The 24,546-nt window shown below is 42.1% G+C and overlaps 1 protein-coding gene across 1 annotated transcript in view; it reads right to left on the reverse strand.

The window, feature by feature from the left end:
• Nucleotides 1-1,118: 1,118 nt before the first annotated feature.
• Nucleotides 1,119-24,546, reverse strand: part of tacr1a (tachykinin receptor 1a) — a 112,013-nt gene continuing 88,585 nt past the window's right edge. Inside the window, exons 3-5 of the mRNA XM_012849446.3 lie at nucleotides 20,819-20,969; nucleotides 6,732-6,928; nucleotides 1,119-1,461 (exon numbers count right to left, since the gene is read on the reverse strand). Coding sequence (XP_012704900.2) covers nucleotides 1,119-1,461; nucleotides 6,732-6,928; nucleotides 20,819-20,969 — 691 coding nt within the window. The remainder of the gene's footprint in view (nucleotides 1,462-6,731; nucleotides 6,929-20,818; nucleotides 20,970-24,546) is intronic.

Here is a 24,546-nt window from a genome sequence, read left to right on the forward strand (position 1 = left end):
AATCACAGAAAAACACAGCAGCTACCTACTGTAAATCCTTCACAGTTTGAAAGTGAGGTCTACTCTAATGCCATAATTACATTTTGATAAACACTGCCCCAACAACCCTAAGCTAAGTTATTCACCAGCTACACGTTATTTAGATCTGGTGGCATTCTCGAACATTTTTCTTTGATGTGCAGTTTAGATTTAGGTTAATGCCATCAGCTGTTACTTTTCCAGCATTAAAGAAACCTTTGTGTTTTCAGAAATGGGGCTGCCAACTGTCAATGGTAATGTTTTGACAGATGAAAGATGAGACAATCGCTGCTGGTGTTTTCACTGATTGCCAGAACTTTGCAGAAAAGCCCACGGGGGATCTTTAGAACCATCTTTCAGGAAGATACACACATTCTGCAGGGTGAATTCTCGATGTGGTCCTGCTCAGAGTGATAAGAATTGGCATTTGGATCAAGTGGCACACATACATGCTGAAATTCTCAAAATTCAAGTTCAGAATTAATACTTTGATGCCAATGGTGGAAACTTCTGACTGCTCCTGTCGACACCAGCTTCCCTCAGCTAGAGGTGTAAAGAATGTCTTCTCTTTCAGAGAAGCCCCTCTGTTAAATCTGGGCCCTGTTATGTTCGCATCATACTTGTCTCATGCTTTATGGTGGCTCCAGTCCAAAATAGACTGTGTGAAGTCACACAGTTTGTGTCAATGAGAATGTGTGAGCCCCCTTTCTGCACTGAGAGAAAGCTGCGTTGACGAACAGAAGCTGTGAAGATATGAGCTGACAGCATCTGTTTCAGTTTGGCCTTCAAGCTGGAATGTGCTTATCTCGATGAAGTGCTCTTTGCTGCTGTTTGGCTCTAATGTACGGTAAACATTTACCCTTATATTCATTTTCTACAACAGCGCTGTAGGTGAATGTGGCACTCAGAGAAGAAGGACCACATTTTCTAGGATGATGTTCCAGTAAAATGCACTGAAAATATATTCCTTAGAATCTGACTGCCACCAGCAGATAAAGGCACACATTCTCTCTGTACTGCGCCTGAATCCCTTGAAGGCAAAGGCAGCGGTGTGAACAGTCAAACCACGCACGCTTACTGCTTTCTGGCAAAAGCCACATCTATTGCAGGTTGTTACTGGAGAAGAAACTTGACGTCTCAGATACAGTTTTGGAAACGCTCCGTGATGACGACCCATTTGAAGTGAGGTCCAGGGAGGAACTATGTGGTTGCAGCCCAACAGCATTCCCTCCAGGCCCAATACCTCCTTTAACTTTGACCTTGGGCTGCTCTGCTTCCTCCGCAGCATGAAGAACAGTAGAAACAGTGGTCTCCATTCGGCTTCCCTTGTAAACGCTGGTCTGGGTCTGCAGGTACCGAGTAGACTTGAGTTCCAGGCCTTCATAAGAGCCTCGAGGGACACAGGGGCAGCAACGGAATGCTTGTTTGAAACCAGCACGAAACCTGTAGACGAAAAACACAGAAAGTAGATACAGGTAATTAGCTGAAATCCACCATATACTGTATAAGTGCCACAAGGCCATGATGATAACATGCTTTGCTGTAAAAGCGGCTACTGACTGACCGAGTGAAAACTCCAAGTTAGCTATTTTCGGTGAGTGGGGTGTATCAAAATAAGCTATTTAAAAGAAAACTGTATTTCCTGCAACTTTGGTTCTCAAACAGTAGTATAAATATCTCTGGTGGTACTTGGACTGCCTTCTATGGAAGGTTTTAATCAGTGTGCGATTTGCAAAAAAACCAGAGGGGGGGGATCATTTCCTCGATTAATCACATAATGTCAATAGGTAACTCGAGATTATTTGCAAATTAATTGTATGTTTTATCCTTTTATTTCTGAAAGTGTAATAGCCTGTTTGGGCATTTTAATATGCAATTTTGCAATAAATGACACTAATAAAATACAAGCTTGTACAAAAAATATTTTTTTTTTGTTATTTTTCAAGCACTTTAATCTTGGACTACAATGGCTAAATGACTAATCATGACGCCCTGATGTTTACACAATGTGTAAATAACTGTGTAAATAAATACCATGCCGATATATTTTTTTGCCTCTTAAACAAAGATAGACATGGTATTAGGCATTAATAAAAATTTTACATTTCAATAAAGTCATAAGTTTTATTGTTCGTTTTTTCACTCTCTCTCACACACACATCTAATTCTGAGCTTTCACACCAACAATAACTTCTTTGAATATTTTTGCTTGCTGTTTATATCCATATTCATACAGTTTAAGCCTGGAAAAAGGTTTTAAATCTCCAGGTCATTCCAGTCTTACACTTTGCTTGAAACTGGGCAGGAGCTTAATACCCTGAAAGAGGCTGTTTAGGAACTGTTTAGTAACTACAGGTCCTTCGTTTGGCAACGTAATTCAGCCTTAGTTTGTCAAATACAGAGAAAACAAATTAATAAGCATTAAAGTACGGTTAATGGGTTGGGATTCTACAATGTTATCAGCATGTTAAAAATTCATCTTCAGAACCAATGTCTGCTTAAAATGGTGATCGGCACCAAGTAATCTACTTTCAGCAGTTATCACCGGTTATTGCACCGTAAACTGCAGAGTTGCTCTGTCTGCCTTTACTACCGTCGGTTCCTATGGCGGAGGGATAGTTCAGCTGGATACAAAGTGTCTAGTGAAGGCAGGTCTCTTAATAACTGCTGTTTCGTCACTTATTTTAGAGCCCAAATAAGCGATTTCACTTTCAGAAATGTGCCCCAAAAAAACGCTACCCGTGCCTTATAAAATTTACAAGCGCCTTTAGAATAAAAGAAGCCCAAAGTCGCATGAAATGAACAGTCTGTGTTCATTTCAGTGAACTGTGAGCGCGTGTGTGTTTTGCTACAGCCTCTAGCTCTCTTGAAACTACGGAAAGCGCCGAGGGTAAAAGAAACACAGTCCGGGAGCGCGGTGGGGAAAAACATTAGGGTACGGTGTGTGTGTTTTGACGCGCGATTAACGGCGACAAAAAAAAATGTCGGCGTTGTGGTCTTACGCGTTAAAACTGACAGCCCTGATTTATATACATTTTTAAATTCAGACCAGACGGGGGGAGGAATGTATCCCCCCAGGGATAAAACATGAATGACCAGAGGGGGGGACGTCACAAGCAGAGGGGGGGTAAATCCCCCCCATCCCACCCGGCAAATCACACCCAGGTTTTAATGCTAATTATTTGCTTGGTTCATGGGAAAAAAATGAACTCATAAGTAAAGCAATAAAAAGCACCATCAACAAAAAAAGCTTGGCGTCTCAGAGAGGCTCTAGATACTGAGGTCTTTGGGTGAGCTCTCGGCGACAGCTGGCAGGCCTACCTGAGCTGGAGGTTTATCCACTTGGACCCCTTTCTCGACGGACACTGACGCAAAAACTACAGGTCCCCCCTGGACCCCATCTCAACTAGTTCTGGTGGCAAAAACTGGATGCGGGTCCACCTGTACCACCTCTTTGACGAGCTAGGGTACATAGACCGGTCCGGATGCATGTCTGGACTTTGGTTTTATGGAGTCAAAACACTTTAAAATTTGCTTTCTAAGGCCACATCCACACGGACCGAGCTGTGGTGTACCCGCAAAGGTTCTCTGTCCCTTAGGTTTGTGTGCACATGGATGCTGCATTTTTGCAGACCACAAACGATCATTTTTAAAACCGGGTCCAAGAGTGGCTAAATTTCAAATTGGCAGTTTAATTTTTCCATGTGTACATGTGACCTGCATCTTTTCTTTAAAGATGACATAGGGGTTTCATAGCCTCTCTCTGAAACTAGCATCTGCCACTCTCACAAATAACAACAAAGATGGCGCCGTCCAGTGTTGTGGGTTTGTTATAGCCAGGTTTCTAGTAGCGTCCTCGGACCCTTCCTTTCTAACGAGCCCACTCTACACAGCCGGCCAGCCCACATAAAGATCACGCTGAACGTGTGTAAATGTTTGTGTCTGCTCCCCCGCCATAGGGCTGTGTTTAGTTCATATGAATTATCTACACATGCCCATTGTTTTTTGCCTGTTTCTTTGGCAACGTCACAGGGCCACCTATAGGCCCGGCATACCTACTGCAGCCTTTTCAGTTGTGTTGTGTCCTCTCATGTGGGTGCACATTTCTTGTTTATCACTTATGAAAATTTACCATGTTCATCTCAAACAGACAAGGCCGAACTCTCTGAAAACTGATAGATGTCAACAACTAGGTTTATCACCTATTGTTGAATTTCTCTGAATCTTTGCATAATGTTTTTTTTTTTTAGATTTTCTAGATTTCTTAAACCTAATTCGTATTGTCAGACTGCTTCTATTTAAGAGTTTTCTTGCAGTCTGGCAGTAACCAGACTTTGTGTGACTAGAGACAATGAATTCATGTTTCCAACAAAATGTGGTAAATGTGGTAAAATGTAAATTTGTGATTTATCAAAAGAGGTATTTAAGTTTTTTATATGGACCAATTTGGTTTTGATTGTTTTTTTTTTAAATAAATTAAATAATTTATTTATAGATAGCTTATTTATTTAGCTTTTGTGTTTTTTTTTTTTTGCTGGATCCAGTGGGTGATTTTTAGAGAGTTTACTAGAAAGCTTTCACAGGCTGGAAAACTCTAACATTATCATAATCTGGCTAGACTGTTTTCATTAGCTACAGCTTGATGAATTAGCACAGCAATACAGAGTTTAAAAGGAGAAGAGTAAAATGATTAAGAAATAACTAAAAGCAATTTTCCCACTAATCAACAGCACAAACAGTCCTAAAGCATCCTAATGTTGGGTAACACCTTTAAAGGTAATGTGAAAGAGGCAAACATAATTTAGACACTACACATAATCAGAGAATATTCAGAGATGACGAGAGAAACTGTGTATATGTAAAAGAAAATTTTCTATGAAGGATAAAAAAGGTAAAAATAATGATGACTGAGAAGGAAGGATGCTGATAAATCATGTATTTTGAAATGAGCCAAATGGGCTCAGACAAAACAACATTTGATAACCTGGATGAAACAGTGACTCAGTCTAAGCTCACTGTGATCCAACCCACATGTTTGCCTTCTTAGGACTTAATGAATTTCCTGAGAGAAAACAACATAGTGTGAAATCTCATTTCACCAGTAGTACCAAGACAAGCGGCTGAAACAGAGAACAATGGGAGACAATTAACACCAACAAGCAGTGACCATCTGTCTTTGTTTTGCAAGATTATCAAGACCGTAGATTGACATTTCAGAAGTTGGGTGCTAAAAACTCATATTAAACATCTACTGCAGACAAGTTAATGTGATAAATTACAATGTTCTACATTTCTGTCACTATGTTTTTTGTTGTTGTTGTTTTTTAGGACAATCTGACCCCATGGAGATGTTCCATGCAGAGTCTACCAGGATCCTCAAGTGGTCAGACACTGGTTGGCTGAAATAATCAGAAAGTAGGTTGGGTTGCCATCCGTTGGAGCCGTTCACGGACCTAGCATGCTGAGGTCAATGATTCTTCATCAGCACAGACAGATAACTTACATAGTGCAACATGAGATTATGTAATGTCATTGCAACACTGGAGTAGCACTTGCTTAAATAGCAGTGGCACATATGTTTGCAAAATATAGTGTCTCAGGTTTGTGAAGCTCATACCACATAATTTTTTAATTATTCCAATTTTTTTTATTATTTTGTGTAAATTGCAGAATCTTCCTCAGTGTTCCTTTATGGGCTATCTACAAAGCACAGTTATGTTGTATTAAATTATTATGGGCCTACCTTGGTTTGCAATGTTTTGGGGCAAGCAGCTGCTGTGAGGACTTGATGGAGGTAAAATCGGCTGCTTTGAAAATAACCTGTGAGACTAGAGTTTCAGTAGGAAAATTATTGCCCTTCCTTTGGTATTTCTGCTGCTAAATGGGACCTGTTGCTGGTGTTCTTGTGCTTTAACAATACCTTTCATTCTGGTTCCCACCAAAACCTTTGTTATGCCATCTGCACTAAAGAATCTCAATCTCAATCTCAAAGAATCTTTTTATCCCGCTCCAACTTCAAATACTGTATGCCTGCTGGGAGGATAAAGCAGTGATAGTAGGAGTAATGCATTGTTTGTTATGCTTCTTACACAGATTAATATCACTGGATAAATTGCACACACATTGAACTGTGCATCCTCTGTTTATGACCATGTTTCTTTACTGTTCAAAAGTATAAAATGTAGAGGAAGATATTGCTGATGGCTTGTACTGCTAAGCTAAGTTATCATGGTCACTTAGGTCAGCCTACAGAAATTCCCGCTTGTTTCTGAGTTGTAACTAAAAAGTTGGATGCAATTGACAGATTTGAGTTCACACTTTTGGAAAGCAGAATTTTGCTCCAAAATGTTACATTAGCTGGGGGCTTTCAGAGAGCTATTCTGACATCCTCCAAAAAAACACATTTCTCTTAAAAGAAAGAGATAAATGCACTATATTTCACCATTATGAATTAAAACTATTTATTATGAATAAGTTGAAGAACATCTTTGGCTTTAGAAATTCTCCAAGGGGACTGTAGGCCAAAGTCATGACCTCCAATATTAGCTACAAAGCTCCATATATTTTGAATATAAGGGGAACTGCAGTCCTTTTAACCTCTTTCAAATCAGTATCTATGTATATGTGGTAAATATATGGAGCCTTATGCTAATGAGTGACCAATAACAGATTTGCATTCTTGAAAATATGCATGTGTGAAAGTGCTGACAAACCTGTCATTTAAGCAGCAGTAGATGATGGGGTTGTACATGGTGGAGCTCATGGCCAACCACATGATGGCCAGATAACACTGCTGGATGTATGTTTCTTCAAACAACTCAGGGAAGAACTGGTGGAGTAGGAAATAGACGTGGTAGGGCAGCCAGCAGATGGCAAATGTACACACCACCACAATCATCATCTTCACCACCTGTTGGACAAAAGACAACACAAGTGTTTGACCAGGAAACATTTTTTTTCTGTTGGGTAATATCTGAAAACCTTGGAAACCTTGATTTGAACTGATTTGCTTTTACTGCTAACTTTGAGACCCCTGTGTGCCTTTTTGGGAAAAGTTTTCCTATACAGTTGAAGGTAGAGTCGGCACAGTTACAACTGCACATGCGCAAGACTGTCTTACTCTGCTCTTCTTCTCCTCTGGGGGATTGTGTTGCTATGCCATAAGCTGGTTGAATATGCTTATTATTATTATTAATTATAATTTGGTATTATAATTTAAATAATAAATCATTCAACTCAAAATTTCGCTATAACAAATATAGTTCAAATGGTGGTGATGTTAGCTATAAGCTTATAAGTATTTATACCACTAATGCATTAGTTAACTTTCTGTTATGAACTCATTTATGCTGGAATAAATGATCAGGTCGGACTGTTAACCGACCAGGTTTATCCAGCAGGCTGTGAGAACCCCAATGTAACTGCAATTAGAGTTTAAATCCTTATTCCTTATCACCATCCAATGATATTGTCTCTGTATTAATGTCAGATGTTAACTCCAAAGGAGGTTAGCTCTGATTTCTGAATACCCAGGCAACTGTGAATTGGACTGAACACAAAACAATGTCTATTCCGCAGTGGTTGGTTTTATTGAACCAAAAGCAATTCCCTGTTACAGTAATTCTCTGATTCAAACAACTTTGGAATTCTTACTCATTACTAAACTAAAACATGCAAAATATATATGTGGAAATAAAGAACAAAACAAAAATAAACAATGGATTAAAATGAGCGGTTAGCAGATCTTAACTTAACTCAAAGTTGTTTAACACCGCCCTCGAAACATCGGCATTTCACGTATCAGCATTGATAGACAGAACAGCTTCGGGAATCTCACTGGACGCTTTGATGTCTTACACAAAGCTAGTTCAGCTAAGCTACCTACAGTCCAGATACACGTGACCCTCCCAAGATGGCTGCTACGATGACGTATGAGGGGAGGTCCTAATAACGTAACCACGCTTACGCTGATGGGACAATGCCTCGTTTCGAGAGGGGGGGGCTAACTAGGAGTTTAAAGCAAAGCCCGCGACTTGAGCTCGGACAAAGAAATTAAACTGATAAGGAGCGAAAAGAGAGAGAGGGGGGAAGCAGGGAAGAAGATGAAAAGAGATAAATCGGTAACCCACGGCGGGGTTCTTGATGGATCACAAATCAACACAGCAAATCAATTGTAAAATGCATGCACATACAAAGAAAATGTTCAGCAAAATAATTCCAACTTCGTCGTGGAATAAAAGCATTAACCAACACCTACAAAGTTCTACCGCCTGCCCAGGCACTTCTAAACACCCTGTTGGTGAGACAGAAATGAAAGGGGAAAAACCCCGTTACTTTGAGTTGCCTCGGAGCTGGTCCGGAACGCTCCGAGTGTGGCTTTCTGGACGCGCTTCGACGAGCGCAGTTGTCCACAGGCTGCAGCGGGACGGGGAAGAAGCTGCTTCGTTTCTTCCTCCGGGTTCGGTCGCTTTGTTGGCCAGACAAAGCGGGGTCCTCTTCGATCAGTGGGAGATGCGGCGTCTCTCAGTCTTTTGATCAGAGGGAATTTAAAAGTACTTATTTAAGTCGACCTCCTGTTATAAAGCAGGGAATAACCGTTGCGTCGAAAAATCTCGGTCCAGCGAGCAATCGAACACGTGGCGTGGGAATCAGCTGTGCGTGTCTTCTCGGGTTGGCTAAAAGCCAGGGAAGAAGGAAGCTCATCGTGTGTGATCGGCTTTTATAGCTATCACCATAGCAACCTTATCTTGATCGGCGGCCATTTTGCCGTGTTGCGTGATGGGAGTTGGTGGCCATTTTGACCACATTGCATCATGGGTAACGCAGTCCGTTACGTCCCGAATTGATGCTGTTTCCTTGATCGGCGGCCATTTTGCCGTGTTGCGTGATGGGAGTTGGTGGCCATTTTGACCACATGAGTTGGTGGCCATTTTGACCACATTGCATCATGGGTAACGTAGTCCGTTACCGCTTTCTGTCACGTCTGAACTGGCACAACATACCCCCCTTTAGCTTTGAAGAGTGGGATGCTGGTCACAGTCTTTAAAGCTACAACCAAGTCCATTCTGGCGTGACGAAGATCCGTTGTGCATGAGTGGAACAACCTAATAGTCTTTCTAGTAGTCCATTGGGATTCATGCAGTTCAGTTCATCATCCAAGAGGAGGAAAAACAAAGCATTCATTGTGCCTGGGTCAGTGACCTAGCCTGGGCAGGACTAAGCTATAGCTAGTCATTTCTACTGGCTAATAAGGCAACAATAAAGTAATAATAAAAAAAGAAATGCAAACTTCACAATCACCATTGTCAATACATTCATTGGTCATCAGGTTTGAACTTTGAACCAAAGAAAGGAGAGAGGGAAAAAGGGAAAGGAAAGAGACAGTGGTTCGTAGTCTAATCAGCTTATGGCCTTCAAGGAGCTGGTGCTACGAACCTGGGAGCGACAAAGGTGAGGGCGTCAATCCTGGTTTGCAACTGTTTGATCTGCTTGTATGCTGCATACGCCATCGCGGTAGTGATGGCCCATCCAAATACAAGGAGAACCACAATAATGGTCATAATGTGAGTGTCGGTCGACTCTGTAGCTCTGGGGAAGCGAAGCAGAGGGACCGAGCTCAACGCTGATGGAGTGAGACTGAATTTAATCAGCTGGGTGCCTGCAAGTAAAAGCTGTCTTTCAATGCCGACATCAATGCTGAAATTGTATCCCTTAAAGACATCTATTATTTCAATCTCTGAGTCAAATTTGTCAACGTCAAGGTGATGCAGAACCATGTTTCCAATGTGGACTACAGCACCTTGAGGTGGGGAACAGAAAATGGTTTGGTTGGGCAGTTTTAGTCTAGTAACTGTGTCATGCTGCTCGTAGGATAACAGGGCTTCTGCCTCTGGGGTGCTAACGAGCCAGCGGTTACCTGCCCGCTCAATTTTGGTTTCCACACCTGCATCTTTAAGGGTCATTCTAGCCTGACAGTTCTGTTCAGGGGATTCATTCCTTAGACCACACAGGTAATTGGTAACGTCTCTGATAAATGGGTTGCTTGGGCATACCCAGTGGATGTCTTTGGTTTTGGTACACAAATCCAAATTAGGGACTAAATAAAGTTTGGGGTCAGCATCATGATAGGCCAATATTGAGGGAGTTTGTAGGTGTACGTGGGTCTCACCTTGCCAAAAACCGACATTCAATACTGATTTAAACCTATACACATTAGCTCTTTCAATGATGGGAAGGTTTAGCATAAATCCTATCTCCAAGTTGTCAGGATTTACAAATATCGGAATTGCACTACATAGGCTGTACGCCAGGTGTATTTGTGGTGGTTGCAGTGTTTCACTAGAGGCAGATTTGAAAACCTTTTCAACCAAATCTACTGGTACCAGGTACGGAGGAATCCGTCCTTCAGCAAGGCTATTTATGGATGAACTAACCTCTCGAGTGAGGTCCTGCATTAAATCTCTAACAACCTGAGTATACATCATGTCATTCTTTACCACTTCCGTGAGCGTTTCCAAAGCAATGCATGGCGTTATGGCTGAGTGTGAAATTATAGACGTGAAGTTATGTATGGACACTTGCTTTATTAGTGCATGTTTAAAGTGTCCTGATTGAACATGCACTTGTCCTATTTAATGCTATGCATTGTTCTCTTCGGCGGGGGCGGAGTTAGGCTCCGTTCCCTGTGAGGAGAGTTTGGTGGACGGTTTAATTTGGTTCGCATGAACCCATTTGTACTCTGGACTTTGCATGCGGGCTTCTAGGTTCTTTCGAGGCCACGCGAAAGTCGTTTGGAGACAGTCTTTTAAGTCAGTGACGGACTGGTGTGCAGTGTAGACGGTTGTCACACTGACGCCTTCGGGCTGGTAGATGAGATTCAGGGGAAGTGTCCTTAGTCTTCCTGTCATCATCTGGAAAAGTGTCGCCCCTGTGGAGCATGGTGAGATAGAGCGGACTAGCATTAGGACCAGGGGAAGCTTTGTATCCCGGTCCCTGTCATGGCTGCTGGCATGTTCCTTTGACATGCTGGCCACGGTGCAGTTCATTCGCTCCACCTGTCCGGATGACTGTGGGCGGTAGGTGATGTGGAATTTAACTTCCACGCCCAACATGTTGAAAAGCACGGTCATAATGTTTGACGTTCCTCTGTCCGAGTCGATGGACAGGGGAAGGCCCCACCGGCTGAAAACGTGATTTAGCAGCAGGGCTGCTGTGGTGACAGCGGTGTCATTCGGTGCCGGCAAACATTCGACCCATTCTGTGAAACTGCCTGTTATTGTCAAAAGGTATTTGTTATCTCTTAACGATTCGGGGACTGGACCGATCCAGTCAGTCTGCAAATGTGACCACAGAAATATAACCCCCCTTTGCTGAAGCAGGGCTCGGTTTAGTGGTCGTGTGGGTTGTAACTGGCTGCAGGTTAAGCAGCCTTGTACATACTCCTGGGCCGTTGAAGGCCGGGACGTCACCCGTTGGGGAGTTTTCAGATTAGCTTTGCAGCTTTTGTGTTCTCCTACTGGTGAGTCATGGACGTGTGTCAATGTGATCCCAAGTTCGTTTGAATCTTTGGGCTGAATGGTCTGAAACTCATAAAACAGCTCCTTAAGTGCTGTTTCCTCTGTTTCAGTAGTCAGAGCATCAGCTTTTCCCAGCTGTTGCATAATTTCTGTTTCGAAACCAGGGCAGGGCTCAGTGGGTGAGTCCCGGTTCTCTGGTTGATTTGGTGCTGGTTCTGTTGGGTTGGTTGTTATCGCATACACCAACAGATTTCCTTTAGCTTCAAGCGTTGCACCACAAATGGATCCAGCAGGCCGAGCTTCATGTCGCCTGATTTGGATCATGTTGGAAGGAAAAGTAAACACGGTGTCTGGAGAGTCCTGTCTGCCGGTCAAGGATAAGGGCAGGTCTCCGATGACGGGAATGCTCAGCTCAAAGTCGTGGAAAGAGCTTTCGATGAGCACCCCAAGAGGTTTCTTCGCCACCACTTGGATCGGCATGCGAGTTGGATTCTCCACTAAAAGGTAAGCTGAGCGGTTGTTCAGCTCAAGCAGGGGTGTGTCAGAGGATTTGGAAATCGGCTGTGTGGAAGGCAGAAATGGTGCTAAAAGTTCTTTGGGCTCCTCGGAGCATGTCACCTGGTTGATAGGGACGGACAGTCCACTTCCAGAAGTGAGGGGCTTGGGAGTCCCCACTTGGGCCCAAAGATGACCATGATAGCAGTCAATGAGTGGGGCTAACCTGTTCAACAGGTCCTGACCCACAAGAAAAGGTTCTGTGTCCAAAGTACATATGTAGATGGGGTGCACCAGGGTCATGTCACGGAAAGTGATGTCTAACCACGCCCGTTTGGTGATGCATGACTGATCCTGAGTGTAGCTAGTGATGCCCACGTTACAGGTCTCCACCTGGAACGGTTTCCCAAGAGACACCATAGCTCTGGTCACCTCATCAAACAAATCTGAGCACATTAGACTGATCTCGGAACCCGTGTCTAAAAGAGCATTTGCAGTTACACATCCTCCGATAACTGTCGAGCAGTATAAGCGGTGTGCATTTTCATGATGGTTTAGCTCACCTAGAAACCTTAGAAAAGGGGCTTTCTGATCACCTGCTGATGGGATCTTAGAAGGTTGTTGGTGATTTTTCGGTTGGTCCCCCCCCTTAATCAGATAAACTCTGTTAGAAGGGGAAGCCTGTTCCACGCCTAGTCATGCTGGCTGGGGTTTTGGGCCTGGCTTACCTGGAGGGTCGACAGGATTGGATGATGGCTGGGACGGCTGCGGCGCGATCTGACGCACTGTTTCGGCTAGCAACCTGCGAAAAGTCTCCTCTATCTCCTTTCTCATTGACTCCTTCATGCGCAGGTTCCAGCCTTTGTTGTCATGTGTGCTTTTCGACCTTTCTGGCCTGTCAGCTTGCTTACCGTATCGAGCTGGATCCGGCCTGTGCCATTTTTGAAACCTCTCACCTTCCATGCTGCCATGCTGACCTCTCCTATCCTGGGAAGCTTTCTTCTGCTGCGGCTCAAAACCATGTTGCTTCTTAGGGCCAAATCTAGTTTTAGGTTTGAAGGGAGGCATCTCATGTCCCTCCAGACCTAAACTCTTTTCTGGTTCGGCTTGAATCTGCAGAACCTTTTTATCACTATCGGCTCCTTTGTTGGGCCGGACACGTGTTTCCCATGCCACCTGCGCGTATTTCCTGATTTCCTGCATGGTAAGTTTCTTGGTTCTACAATGCATGGTAACCTCATAACGCACGCTTTCATGAAGGTTATGGAGGAACAAAGATTTGAAAGTGTGGTCTTCCTCCAAGCCGGGAGCATTTCGTCCCTGAAAGTAAGCAGCCCGCAAGCGACGGTAGTACTCTTTTGGTGCTTCAGTTCTCTTTTGCTGAATTGCAAAAGCTCCAAGAGTGGCCGAAGCTGGGTCTGTAAAGGCCGAATATTCTTCTCTTAAAGCCTGACAAAGAGCTGAATAACGGTCACGTGTAGCTGGAGGGAGGCTTTCTATGAAAACATGGACACTTCTGGACGTGGTCTTCCAGATAAGCTTCAACTTTTCTCGAGCTGAGGGGCTATATAAGTCTAGCAGAGAGCGCTCTACCTCTCTGAGATAGTCATCAATGGTGGATTCTGTATTGCTAGGATCAAAACGCTCTATGTCTCGGGCCAGGGACTCAAGTTGACGCATCCGCAGTCCCTGTTCAGGGATCGGAGCTGGTCCATCTGAGTCCTCTCCTGACGACTCTTGCCTGTGGTAACCACGATAGGAGGGAGGCTCCAGTTCTGACCACCTACCTGGCGGAGGCGGCCGTTCGTGGGACGCAGGGGGACCCCCCCTGTCATGAACTCTTGTCTGTGGACGCAGTTCAGAGGAGTGGGGTTCACCTGTGTCCCAGGAACGGTGCTCTCGTCGCCCTGGTGGGGGGAAAAGATCACAGCGGACCGTGTCAGGGGTCAGGTGGGAAGCAGGTGTTTTCCCATGATTTACATCATGTGGATCAGTTCTGATTGCCACCCTAAGTTGTTTAGGCATTTCTTTCCGTATCACACTGCTATATCTGTCCTGACCTTCGCTTACCCTTCGCTCAGAAGGTGTCTGGGGGCCCAGTTCATCCAATGTCCTCCAGGTGTGATCTCCATGTTTTCCTTTGGAGTTCTCACACTCAGATCCTTCTGTCTGCAAGCTAATGCGATCCTCCTCTCGCTCCTCTGTGGGATGACAGCTGCCCTGAACACTTCTCTGTTCTAGCTCCCTAACTCTTTCCTCAGCTGCGATCCGTATCTCAACCTCTCTGTTACGCAGATCGGTCTCTAGCGTTAACCTTCGGTGGTATAACGCAGTTAATTCACCCAAAACATCTGCTACCAATCTATGTTTAGGTTTGCTCTGGACCTCCTCCACCAATTCCTGAATTCTCCTCTCACAGTCTTCTATGCTAAACTGATTCAGACGGGTTTGTTCGTCCGGTGTCATTTTAAGCAGTGAGCTAATGACATCCTGGGCCTCCATTCCAATGGAATGGTTTGGACCTTCAGCTCCTTCAGCTGAAGAACCGCTACTATCCATTCTTTGTCAGCTATGGATAACAACACAACAGGTAACAACCTGTAGTTTAGCTCAGCGCTAAACAACAGACAACAAATAACAACGCTGTATTCTAGCTTAGCACTAGGTAACAACGCATACACTTAAGTTTAGCTCAGCGCTAAACAACAACTGCTAACAACAACTGTTAAGTGGCTTCACTTTAACTGTTAACAGCAAACACGCACTATGACTGGCACTTAACTGCAGTAAGTGGGTTCAAATACGTGCGTTTAATTAGGCTGCACAGGGGAAAATCAACCCTGCGACTTACAACTCCTTAGTTTTAGGAACGGTTAATATGCTTGTTTAACTTTGAGAAAATTAACTTTGAGTGACATGGACCACTAACCTTTCGGCCAGTAATTAAATGATAAAGCTGTGGCTTTGTTTGTGATGTAAGTTATTTCAGAACAGGTGCTCTACACATGTGTGGAAAATAGCAAAGTGTTTTGGAGCTTCAGAGGTGGCAAAGAATGACAGTTAAAAACCGCTAAATTGCAACCTTAGTTTCAAAATCACAGCTCAATTTTGACCACTTATGATGAGCAGAAGGGGATAAAGGAGAAAAAAAAAATATATATGAATAAAATAAAATTAAAGAAGACAAAAGGGCGGAACCGTAAGGTAAGTTTAAAGAAACTGACTTTCAAAACTGTCCCTCCGGGACACTGAGCGATCTAAGCTGTCTTTAAAACCGTGACTGCAACTACCTATCCTGGCCACCAGATGGAGGCAGGGTCTCTCTTTTCAAAGCAGAACACGACACAGACTCCGATTGACAAGTAGCAGACGCTGGCTGCTGTGTATTTCAATCTAGCTGACTTCCAGTCCAGAAATCAATATTCAAACCTCAGGTTAACAACCTCAAACCACCACAAACACGTATATATTTAGTAATGATACCTCCTTAATCAATTATGACTGAATAGTCCTTTTGGCAAGGTGAGCAGTCAAAATGCTGGAATATGGATTGTGTTCATTCAATTCATAAGTTGCTGGTTATTCGATTTAGTCTAAAGGAACGCCAATAAGTAGACTCCAGCCCACACCGGGAAAAGCCAATTTATGCTATGCCATAAGCTGGTTGAATATGCTTATTATTATTATTAATTATAATTTGGTATTATAATTTAAATAATAAATCATTCAACTCAAAATTTCGCTATAACAAATATAGTTCAAATGGTGGTGATGTTAGCTATAAGCTTATAAGTATTTATACCACTAATGCATTAGTTAACTTTCTGTTATGAACTCATTTATGCTGGAATAAATGATCAGGTCGGACTGTTAACCGACCAGGTTTATCCAGCAGGCTGTGAGAACCCCAATGTAACTGCAATTAGAGTTTAAATCCTTATTCCTTATCACCATCCAATGATATTGTCTCTGTATTAATGTCAGATGTTAACTCCAAAGGAGGTTAGCTCTGATTTCTGAATACCCAGGCAACTGTGAATTGGACTGAACACAAAACAATGTCTATTCCGCAGTGGTTGGTTTTATTGAACCAAAAGCAATTCCCTGTTACAGTAATTCTCTGATTCAAACAACTTTGGAATTCTTACTCATTACTAAACTAAAACATGCAAAATATATATGTGGAAATAAAGAACAAAACAAAAATAAACAATGGATTAAAATGAGCGGTTAGCAGATCTTAACTTAACTCAAAGTTGTTTAACACCGCCCTCGAAACATCGGCATTTCACGTATCAGCATTGACAGACAGAACAGCTTCGGGAATCTCACTGGACGCTTTGATGTCTTACACAAAGCTAGTTCAGCTAAGCTACCTACAGTCCAGATACACGTGACCCTCCCAAGATGGCTGCTACGATGACGTATGAGGGGAGGTCCTAATAACGTAACCACGCTTACGCTGATGGGACAATGCCTCGTTTCGAGAGGGGGGGGCTAACTAGGAGTTTAAAGCAAAGCCCGCGACTTGAGCTCGGACAAAGAAATTAAACTGATAAGGAGCGAAAAGAGAGAGAGGGGGGAAGCAGGGAAGAAGATGAAAAGAGATAAATCGGTAACCCACGGCGGGGTTCTTGATGGATCACAAATCAACACAGCAAATCAATTGTAAAATGCATGCACATACAAAGAAAATGTTCAGCAAAATAATTCCAACTTCGTCGTGGAATAAAAGCATTAACCAACACCTACAAAGTTCTACCGCCTGCCCAGGCACTTCTAAACACCCTGTTGGTGAGACAGAAATGAAAGGGGAAAAACCCCGTTACTTTGAGTTGCCTCGGAGCTGGTCCGGAACGCTCCGAGTGTGGCTTTCTGGACGCGCTTCGACGAGCGCAGTTGTCCACAGGCTGCAGCGGGACGGGGAAGAAGCTGCTTCGTTTCTTCCTCCGGGTTCGGTCGCTTTGTTGGCCAGACAAAGCGGGGTCCTCTTCGATCAGTGGGAGATGCGGCGTCTCTCAGTCTTTTGATCAGAGGGAATTTAAAAGTACTTATTTAAGTCGACCTCCTGTTATAAAGCAGGGAATAACCGTTGCGTCGAAAAATCTCGGTCCAGCGAGCAATCGAACACGTGGCGTGGGAATCAGCTGTGCGTGTCTTCTCGGGTTGGCTAAAAGCCAGGGAAGAAGGAAGCTCATCGTGTGTGATCGGCTTTTATAGCTATCACCATAGCAACCTTATCTTGATCGGCGGCCATTTTGCCGTGTTGCGTGATGGGAGTTGGTGGCCATTTTGACCACATTGCATCATGGGTAACGCAGTCCGTTACGTCCCGAATTGATGCTGTTTCCTTGATCGGCGGCCATTTTGCCGTGTTGCGTGATGGGAGTTGGTGGCCATTTTGACCACATGAGTTGGTGGCCATTTTGACCACATTGCATCATGGGTAACGTAGTCCGTTACCGCTTTCTGTCACGTCTGAACTGGCACAACAGTGTGAAAAAAATCTCCCTAGACCACTCTGGTCTTATTTCTTTATTCTGAGGCCTTCCTTTTCTTCTCATAAACTCGTAAGATAGTTTGTTTCTTGCAACTCTCAGCCATTTTCAAAGTATACGCACTAAGGAAACCATGTCACAGCGGGGTCCTTGGCAGTTGAAGGAATGCGCCTAACGGCTGCGTCCTTTTGGCATGCATGGCCTCAGTCAACCGTCCCCGATGGACGGTTTGTACTGAAACTGTAATTTTGATTAGGATGCAAATTGTAGTTGACAATAAAGATTGATTGATTGAGAACAATTAGCCCCAGTGGATTTTACCTCCACTGGAGCTAATCTGATACATAAACACTAAAAGTGCACAAGCGCGATTTCTGGTGTTAAAAAAATACAAGAAAAACTTGTTTTTATAGTAAAGGTAGGCTCAGTCCTATCCCTTTAAGACGCTTTGCCACGTGTACAGTCTGCAGTCACGTGACTCCACCCCATCCAGTCTGAAACAAGAACCGAAAGAGATGGGGAGGTTGAGGAAACAGAGGACATTTCAAATGTTTAAGCATCAGCTGTGGTAGAGCTGCTGGAGGAGGAAGAGGAGCAGCTGTTTAGCTCGTTGGACCCGTACATTAAATCAATGACAAATGTAAACTGCGCAACAGAGTGCTCGACACGGCATATTTTCCAATCGATACTGGGGAGATGGTTGGACCAGGTTTTGCTCTGTATGGGACATCAAGGAAGAGACTGTTGTCAGTATTACTACTGGCGCAAACATAGTTAAAGCTGCCGAGCTCAATAGATGGAAGTGAGTGCAGTGTTTTGGGTTGCAGGCTGCAATCGGTAAGTGTGCACATCTTAACGGAGTTACCTAAGGTGCAACCATTCAATAGTATAATTATTATCACTTAATCTTTAACCTATATGCGCTTTTAGGGGAATATGTGTAATTGAGATTTGCATCTATTTAGATAATTTAGTTCTGATTGTCCCGGTGAATTATACCATCAATATAACTGGCTGTGGGGTTGGGGAAGGGGTGGTGGTGGTTTGTGTTATCATCCATTTATCGTTATCGAGGTGAACTGCTCGATATATGACAATATTGATTTTAGGCCATATCGCTCAGCCCTAGATTAAGATGTAATTTTTTCTTAATTCTTAAATTTTTTTTCAGTTTAGAGGGCCTCTTTCCAATCACCCTGATCTTTTATTCCCCAGACAGACTCTTCTATGTGATTAGATTTAGGAATTTGGAAAATCCCAGATTTTAATATAATCATTGATGACCCAAGCGCAGAATGAGGAAAGAACAAAACAGGAGATTAATGATCAAAAAACTCACATATAATCCTCACACAGAAGTGCAGGCATGAAACACTAAAACAGAATAATGGGCAACGAGAAAGGAACGAGACACAGGGAGCAGCAAATCAAATGGAGTGGCAGAAGGCAAGAGCCTGTGGAAAAACCTGCAACGGAGGGAGAGAACCAGACAGTTTATATACAGGGGAGAAATGAGAAGGCCATGGCAAGAGGGTGAGCATAATCACATAAGAAATTAGCAATAGCTGAGAACCACGAGGGCAGAGAGCATAGAGGGAGTAAGTAATAGATAGACAGTGAGGAATATAGGGAAGAAATCTGTCTGAATATATTACCAAATAAACAAGAAAGAATAAAGAAGCTAATCAACAATTAATGAACTAAAATGGCAGCAACTAGAAAAAATAAGCAGGGAAAAACAGAAATCCAAAACTACAATCACCCCAGGATGTTCACAAATATTTGGACATAGAAACATGTTGGCCAGATTAAAATAATACTTTTGAGCAATAATATGTCTGTGGTATGCAAAAATAGAATTTAAATAAATTAAATTCCCTTTCCAGAAAAGTTTATAGTGTCAACGAATTAGATATACTCTTTTTTTTATCTCTTCTGTTATCAAACACACTGTTTATCTGATAAAAGAAGAAACAAAAAAAGAGAATAAATTAAATTTCCATTGAAATGGTTTTGGAAAATATTTTACAAACTTTATCCATGTGGCACCATAAAAGGCAAAAGATAAAATTTTAGAGCCTGCTTACCCAACAATCAAATGTACCCTAATTTAACCTACAGAAAGGATTAACATAATAAATCCCAATTGACTTTCCCATTTTTTTTCTAACCAGGTTAGTAATGTTGGCCTGTGATGAACTGGCAATCTATCCAGGGTACCCCACCTCTCACCCAATGACAGCTGGACAAAGCGGTTTCCTCAAAAGGAAAAAAAAACCTGTTAATGACTGAAAGATTTAAGAAACAAAAAATGGAAAATTCTCCCAACAAAGTAACCTTTCACAGAGTTAGACTGGAGACAACAGGAGCCTAAACCTTTGCTTGCTACTGAAATATTTCTGGATCTGAGGAAGAGAACTATTACCAACAAAGGTGTTACTGTTTGTGTACTCTGTTTTCTGTTTAAATTGTATTTGCTTCTGTATGCGGTATAGTGTGGTGCATTGATGTATTTCCAGGATTGAACTCTCACTTCCCGTATCCTAAGACAACCCTCTCTGTTGGCCTAATGTGTTGCAACAAAACTTGCTGTCCAGAAAAATTGATAGAAAACCTCTGGTGATTTGAACTCTCCACAAGATAAAAACGTTACGTCCGTAGGCGCATCATTAGTGTGAACAGACAATAACAGACCCTGCTGACTGTCAATAAACTGCAAATAATACTGAGAGACGAAACAGATGTGAGAGGCTGGCTCATTAGTGCAGAGCGTGGATCAGTGGCTCTAGCAAGCTGCAAAATGTGTGCATTCAAAGACGTCTAAATCTTAAAAAGAACAAATAACTATTTAAAAAGCGTAGCAGTTGTAGAGCTTTAGGACACAATTTGAAAAGAATAATTTACACTGGCAATGCTAATCTAAGCCATCTGATCACCAACGGTTTATACAAGTCCATTAGTCTCTACATTTTTAAGACCTAGAGAAAGTAAGGGCTTTGAAAGTGAGAAGTATGACTGGGGAAGAGGACTGACAGCAAAAATAGTGCATAAAGGCGTTGTGTAGTTGAAAGGACAATTGGTGGACTGGAAAATCTCCGGCATCACAAGAAGAAAGCAATGAGTGCAGGGTTTAGTTTTGTGGTAGGGACATTATTATCTAATCTTAAGGAGAATTACAACATACACCGCAATACTTTATCCTTCAGCCAATTTTTTGCTGAAAGATGAAAAACACGTCACATCTCAGGAAAAATATCCATACATTCAGATAAGTGCACTGATCAAGAGTACCTTGCGCTTGGCAGTGAGCTGCTCTTTGTAGCGGTCAGAGGAGTCTCCTGGGATCTCGCTGGCCCAAAGGTTCACGCCCACCACAAGGTAAGCACAGCCCATCACCAGCAGCGGAAGGAAGTAGATCAGGATGGTCACACAGACATGGTACCTGCAACACAAATCTCTGGTCAATCTTGAACTATACAATAGAACCAGAATGTTGTTAGGGCCAGGGATGATTATCTCCGTTTCGAGTGTGATTATTTGAAGCTACGGCATTAATTACCCAGGTGCAGAGAGTATGGTGATATGAAACACTACCTCTGTGGTGACATAGATGCTTGTTTATCTGGTCAGTGTTTGACTCCATATCTTTCCATCAAAACACATGCCTAAAACTAACTCTACCAATACACATCAAAAGTAAAAAAAATCTATTAGGTTTTACGAACGAGTGATGGTGCCGTATGTAATGTGGTAAGCCAAACAATGGTGTCAGCGTCATTGGGTCCACCAGATTCTCCAGAGACACAACCAGTTTGGTCTATTTGCACAGTTTTGCTTCGCTAGACAGGGCCTCTGATGGCCCTGTCTAGCTCTCCTTGTATTGATGTGCCATCCTGGTGGAGATGGAGTACCTGATCTACCCCATACAGAGGTTGTACAGGCAAAATCTGACCAAAGTACAAAAAAAGCTTTGTTCTGATTAAAAGTAACAATAGACAAATGTTGAGGTGCAATAAGGACATGTAGCCTGACTACATTTACATCAATTTCAAAGACATTTCACAATGTAGCATTAAGGAATGCAGAAAAACTGACCTTGCATGTAATTATTTGTGCGCAGATGTAGACTCTTCACTTTTCTGATCAAGACTTTTAAAAAAGTCTTCAGGTAACATCAAACAAAATCTTATTTTCTTTGTTATTCCACAGGCGACACTCTCGAGATGTTTAATATCCAATTGTTAGGATAAAAGCGATAAAACCTTTATTTTTTACTGAAATTTAAATGCATGTGAATACATGCCAAATTGACAATGAGTAACTCGGTGCAGGTCTCAGACCTTGATTAGAAATACACTGGCTGCAGACAGGAAAATTAAATTGTGCAAAATATGCAGTGAAGAGACAGAGGGCGGACACCTTTATATTCACCTGACACGCACGCTATACAAGAAACAAGGCTAATCAAATCAAAAACAAGTTTAAACAACTAGAATTTTGTTATGTTGCTTTATTCACTGGATCATTCTTTATTCTTTTAGTAAGATAGTTGTAGGACTGTTCACAATTCTAAATTCCAATAATTGCAATAGCCAAAGCACTCAAAATCCTTTCAGCCTGATGAGTAAACTCCATGGATAGACAGCGTGTGTGTGAGCCACTGCTGTCGATCCTTTCCAGCCAAGAGAGAGAGACGGAGCCAAGAGACCTGATGGAACCCAGAGCAAGAAGCCAAAGCTGGTTCCAGTTAAGGTCAGGAGAACTTTATTAATCCCTTAATGGCAATTTGTCCACAGCCAACCAGTCCATCTACGGTCTGCGAAGGGACAGACAGAAAAAGTACTCTATACATAAAGTAATAGGCGTCTGACCCAAAGTGGAGGTACGCCCTGCTCTGTCCAGTGATAAGGCTGTGACATTATCTGTGACCTGACCTAAAAGCCTCCCTCTGTTGGGACCCCTTTAATAAATCCTTCCAAAGTTTTCCAAAGTAAAGTGAGGTATTGAAAAATCCAAATATTTGTGTAAAACACCACTTTAAATTCCAAGCTATAAAGACTAATTTGATAAGGTTAAATTCTAAGTTAAAGAAAACCTGAACGTTCATTCACCAACACTTTAAGAATCCCCTAAAAGCATTTAGAATTCATCTTTAGGTTTTCTTAGTTAATTTATCATAATATTTTTGTAATTACCAATAATTTTGACTTCTTTGAGACTAGATAAAATATAATCATTCAATTTACAGCAGATGTGTTAATACTGTGATTCTTATAATAAAAGTATTTAAATTTTATTCTTCTCATTCCTTTCATGATATTTAAGCTCACCAAGACAATTTGCCCTCTAGACAGAATAGAAATCTAAAGAATTCAGACTGATAAAAATAACATTTAATGTGAAGAGACTGCTGTGATTTTTAAAACTTACTAGTGATGCTCATGCATGGTGTGTAAGCCTTAGTAGACATTTATTGAACCACCCCCATTTCACCACAACGCAGGTTCAATATTCTGGAGGACCAAATGTGCCGCACTTTGTTGAAAAAAACATCTAATTTTCACTTAAATAAGTTTAGAAGATTAAAAACAAATATTCACATAAATTAAGTAATTTTATTTATCATTTATTGACATCAATTCCTTTCATCTGATATATGTATAGTTGTTTTTGTCACGGTTAGAGAGGCTTTAGTGGAACCAAAGTTTAGACAGAACTTGGAAGTCACCTGATAATGAACAAATTAGTGGAGTCTCCTCTTTCAGTGTTTGTAATTGTCCTGCACCTTCTAGTTGAGTTATTCGTGCAGTCCTGGATTTACAAATCAGATTGCACAATGTACACAAAAACTCAAACATGGATATCAAGTCCAGTAGATGGAGGGAATGTTCACCTATTTTCAGGCAATAGTTATCCTCTCTTTAACCATAAAAACAGCAGATACAGAAGTCATCTAACAAATACTTTTGCTAATCATTAGAAAACTTAAGATCCTATCCTGATGAGGCTTTCCTCAAAACTTTAAGAACATCTGCCTGAATGAATCAGGTCAGAATCTAAACAGTAAAACACAGTGTACCACATTTTTTAGGCTATAAGTCGCTCTGGAATATTAGTCACATCAGTCAAAAAATGCGTCATAAAGAGGAAAAGAAGACATGAGTCGCATTTATTTAGAAATTCATTTCACACAATCCCAAGACTAAAAACTGACAAGTAATCTGATAAGCCAATTTATTCAATTACACAACTACATCTTCAACCTGCATATATATATATATATATATATATATATATATATATATATATATATATATATATATATATATATATATATATATATATATATATATATATATGTGTGTGTGTGTGTGTGTGTGTGTGTGTGTGTGCGTGCACATAAACAAGTAAAATGTCCTTCTTTGTGCACAGAATAAATAAGCTAATTCCAATTACCATCAGCTTTTAGTAGGTGGTATTTTTTTCAGCACAATCTGCCTACCTCAAAGGTCTCTGTTCTTTGACAATGCAATGGTATTGCACGCATAAAAATTATTTAAATATAAAGCAAAACGTGTCATTACAAAGAACAGACATTTGCTGAATATGTCATAATCCTAGGTCTAGGTGCAGGTTGGGTTTTCCCTCTCTCTTTCCTCAGCAGGGCTGGATGGGCAGGTGTTCTACATCTGAGCTGATTACCACCCTTCGTAAGGAGCTGGAACCAGGAGGAGGGCGTCAGTTCGTTAACGCTCATACGTTGGTACAGACCAATCAGCTTCCTAGCCTTGACTCCTTGTGATACCTGAACCTAATCCTGCTCTTGTTTCCTTGCTCCCAGAACCCTGGATTCCCAAGCCAAGATCTCTCCAAGACTTCTCCGAGACGTTCCTAGCCAGCTTCCTGGAATCCATGAAGCCTCGGACCCATACTCTGCGTAAGCCCTCCTGCCTGAGCTCGCCTGCCTGTCCACCCTCTGACAACACACCCTGGAGAACACTACCGGACCTGCACCATCC

This window comes from Fundulus heteroclitus, chromosome 12 (genome assembly GCF_011125445.2).
Source record: "Fundulus heteroclitus isolate FHET01 chromosome 12, MU-UCD_Fhet_4.1, whole genome shotgun sequence".
NCBI classification, from domain to species: domain Eukaryota; kingdom Metazoa; phylum Chordata; class Actinopteri; order Cyprinodontiformes; family Fundulidae; genus Fundulus; species Fundulus heteroclitus.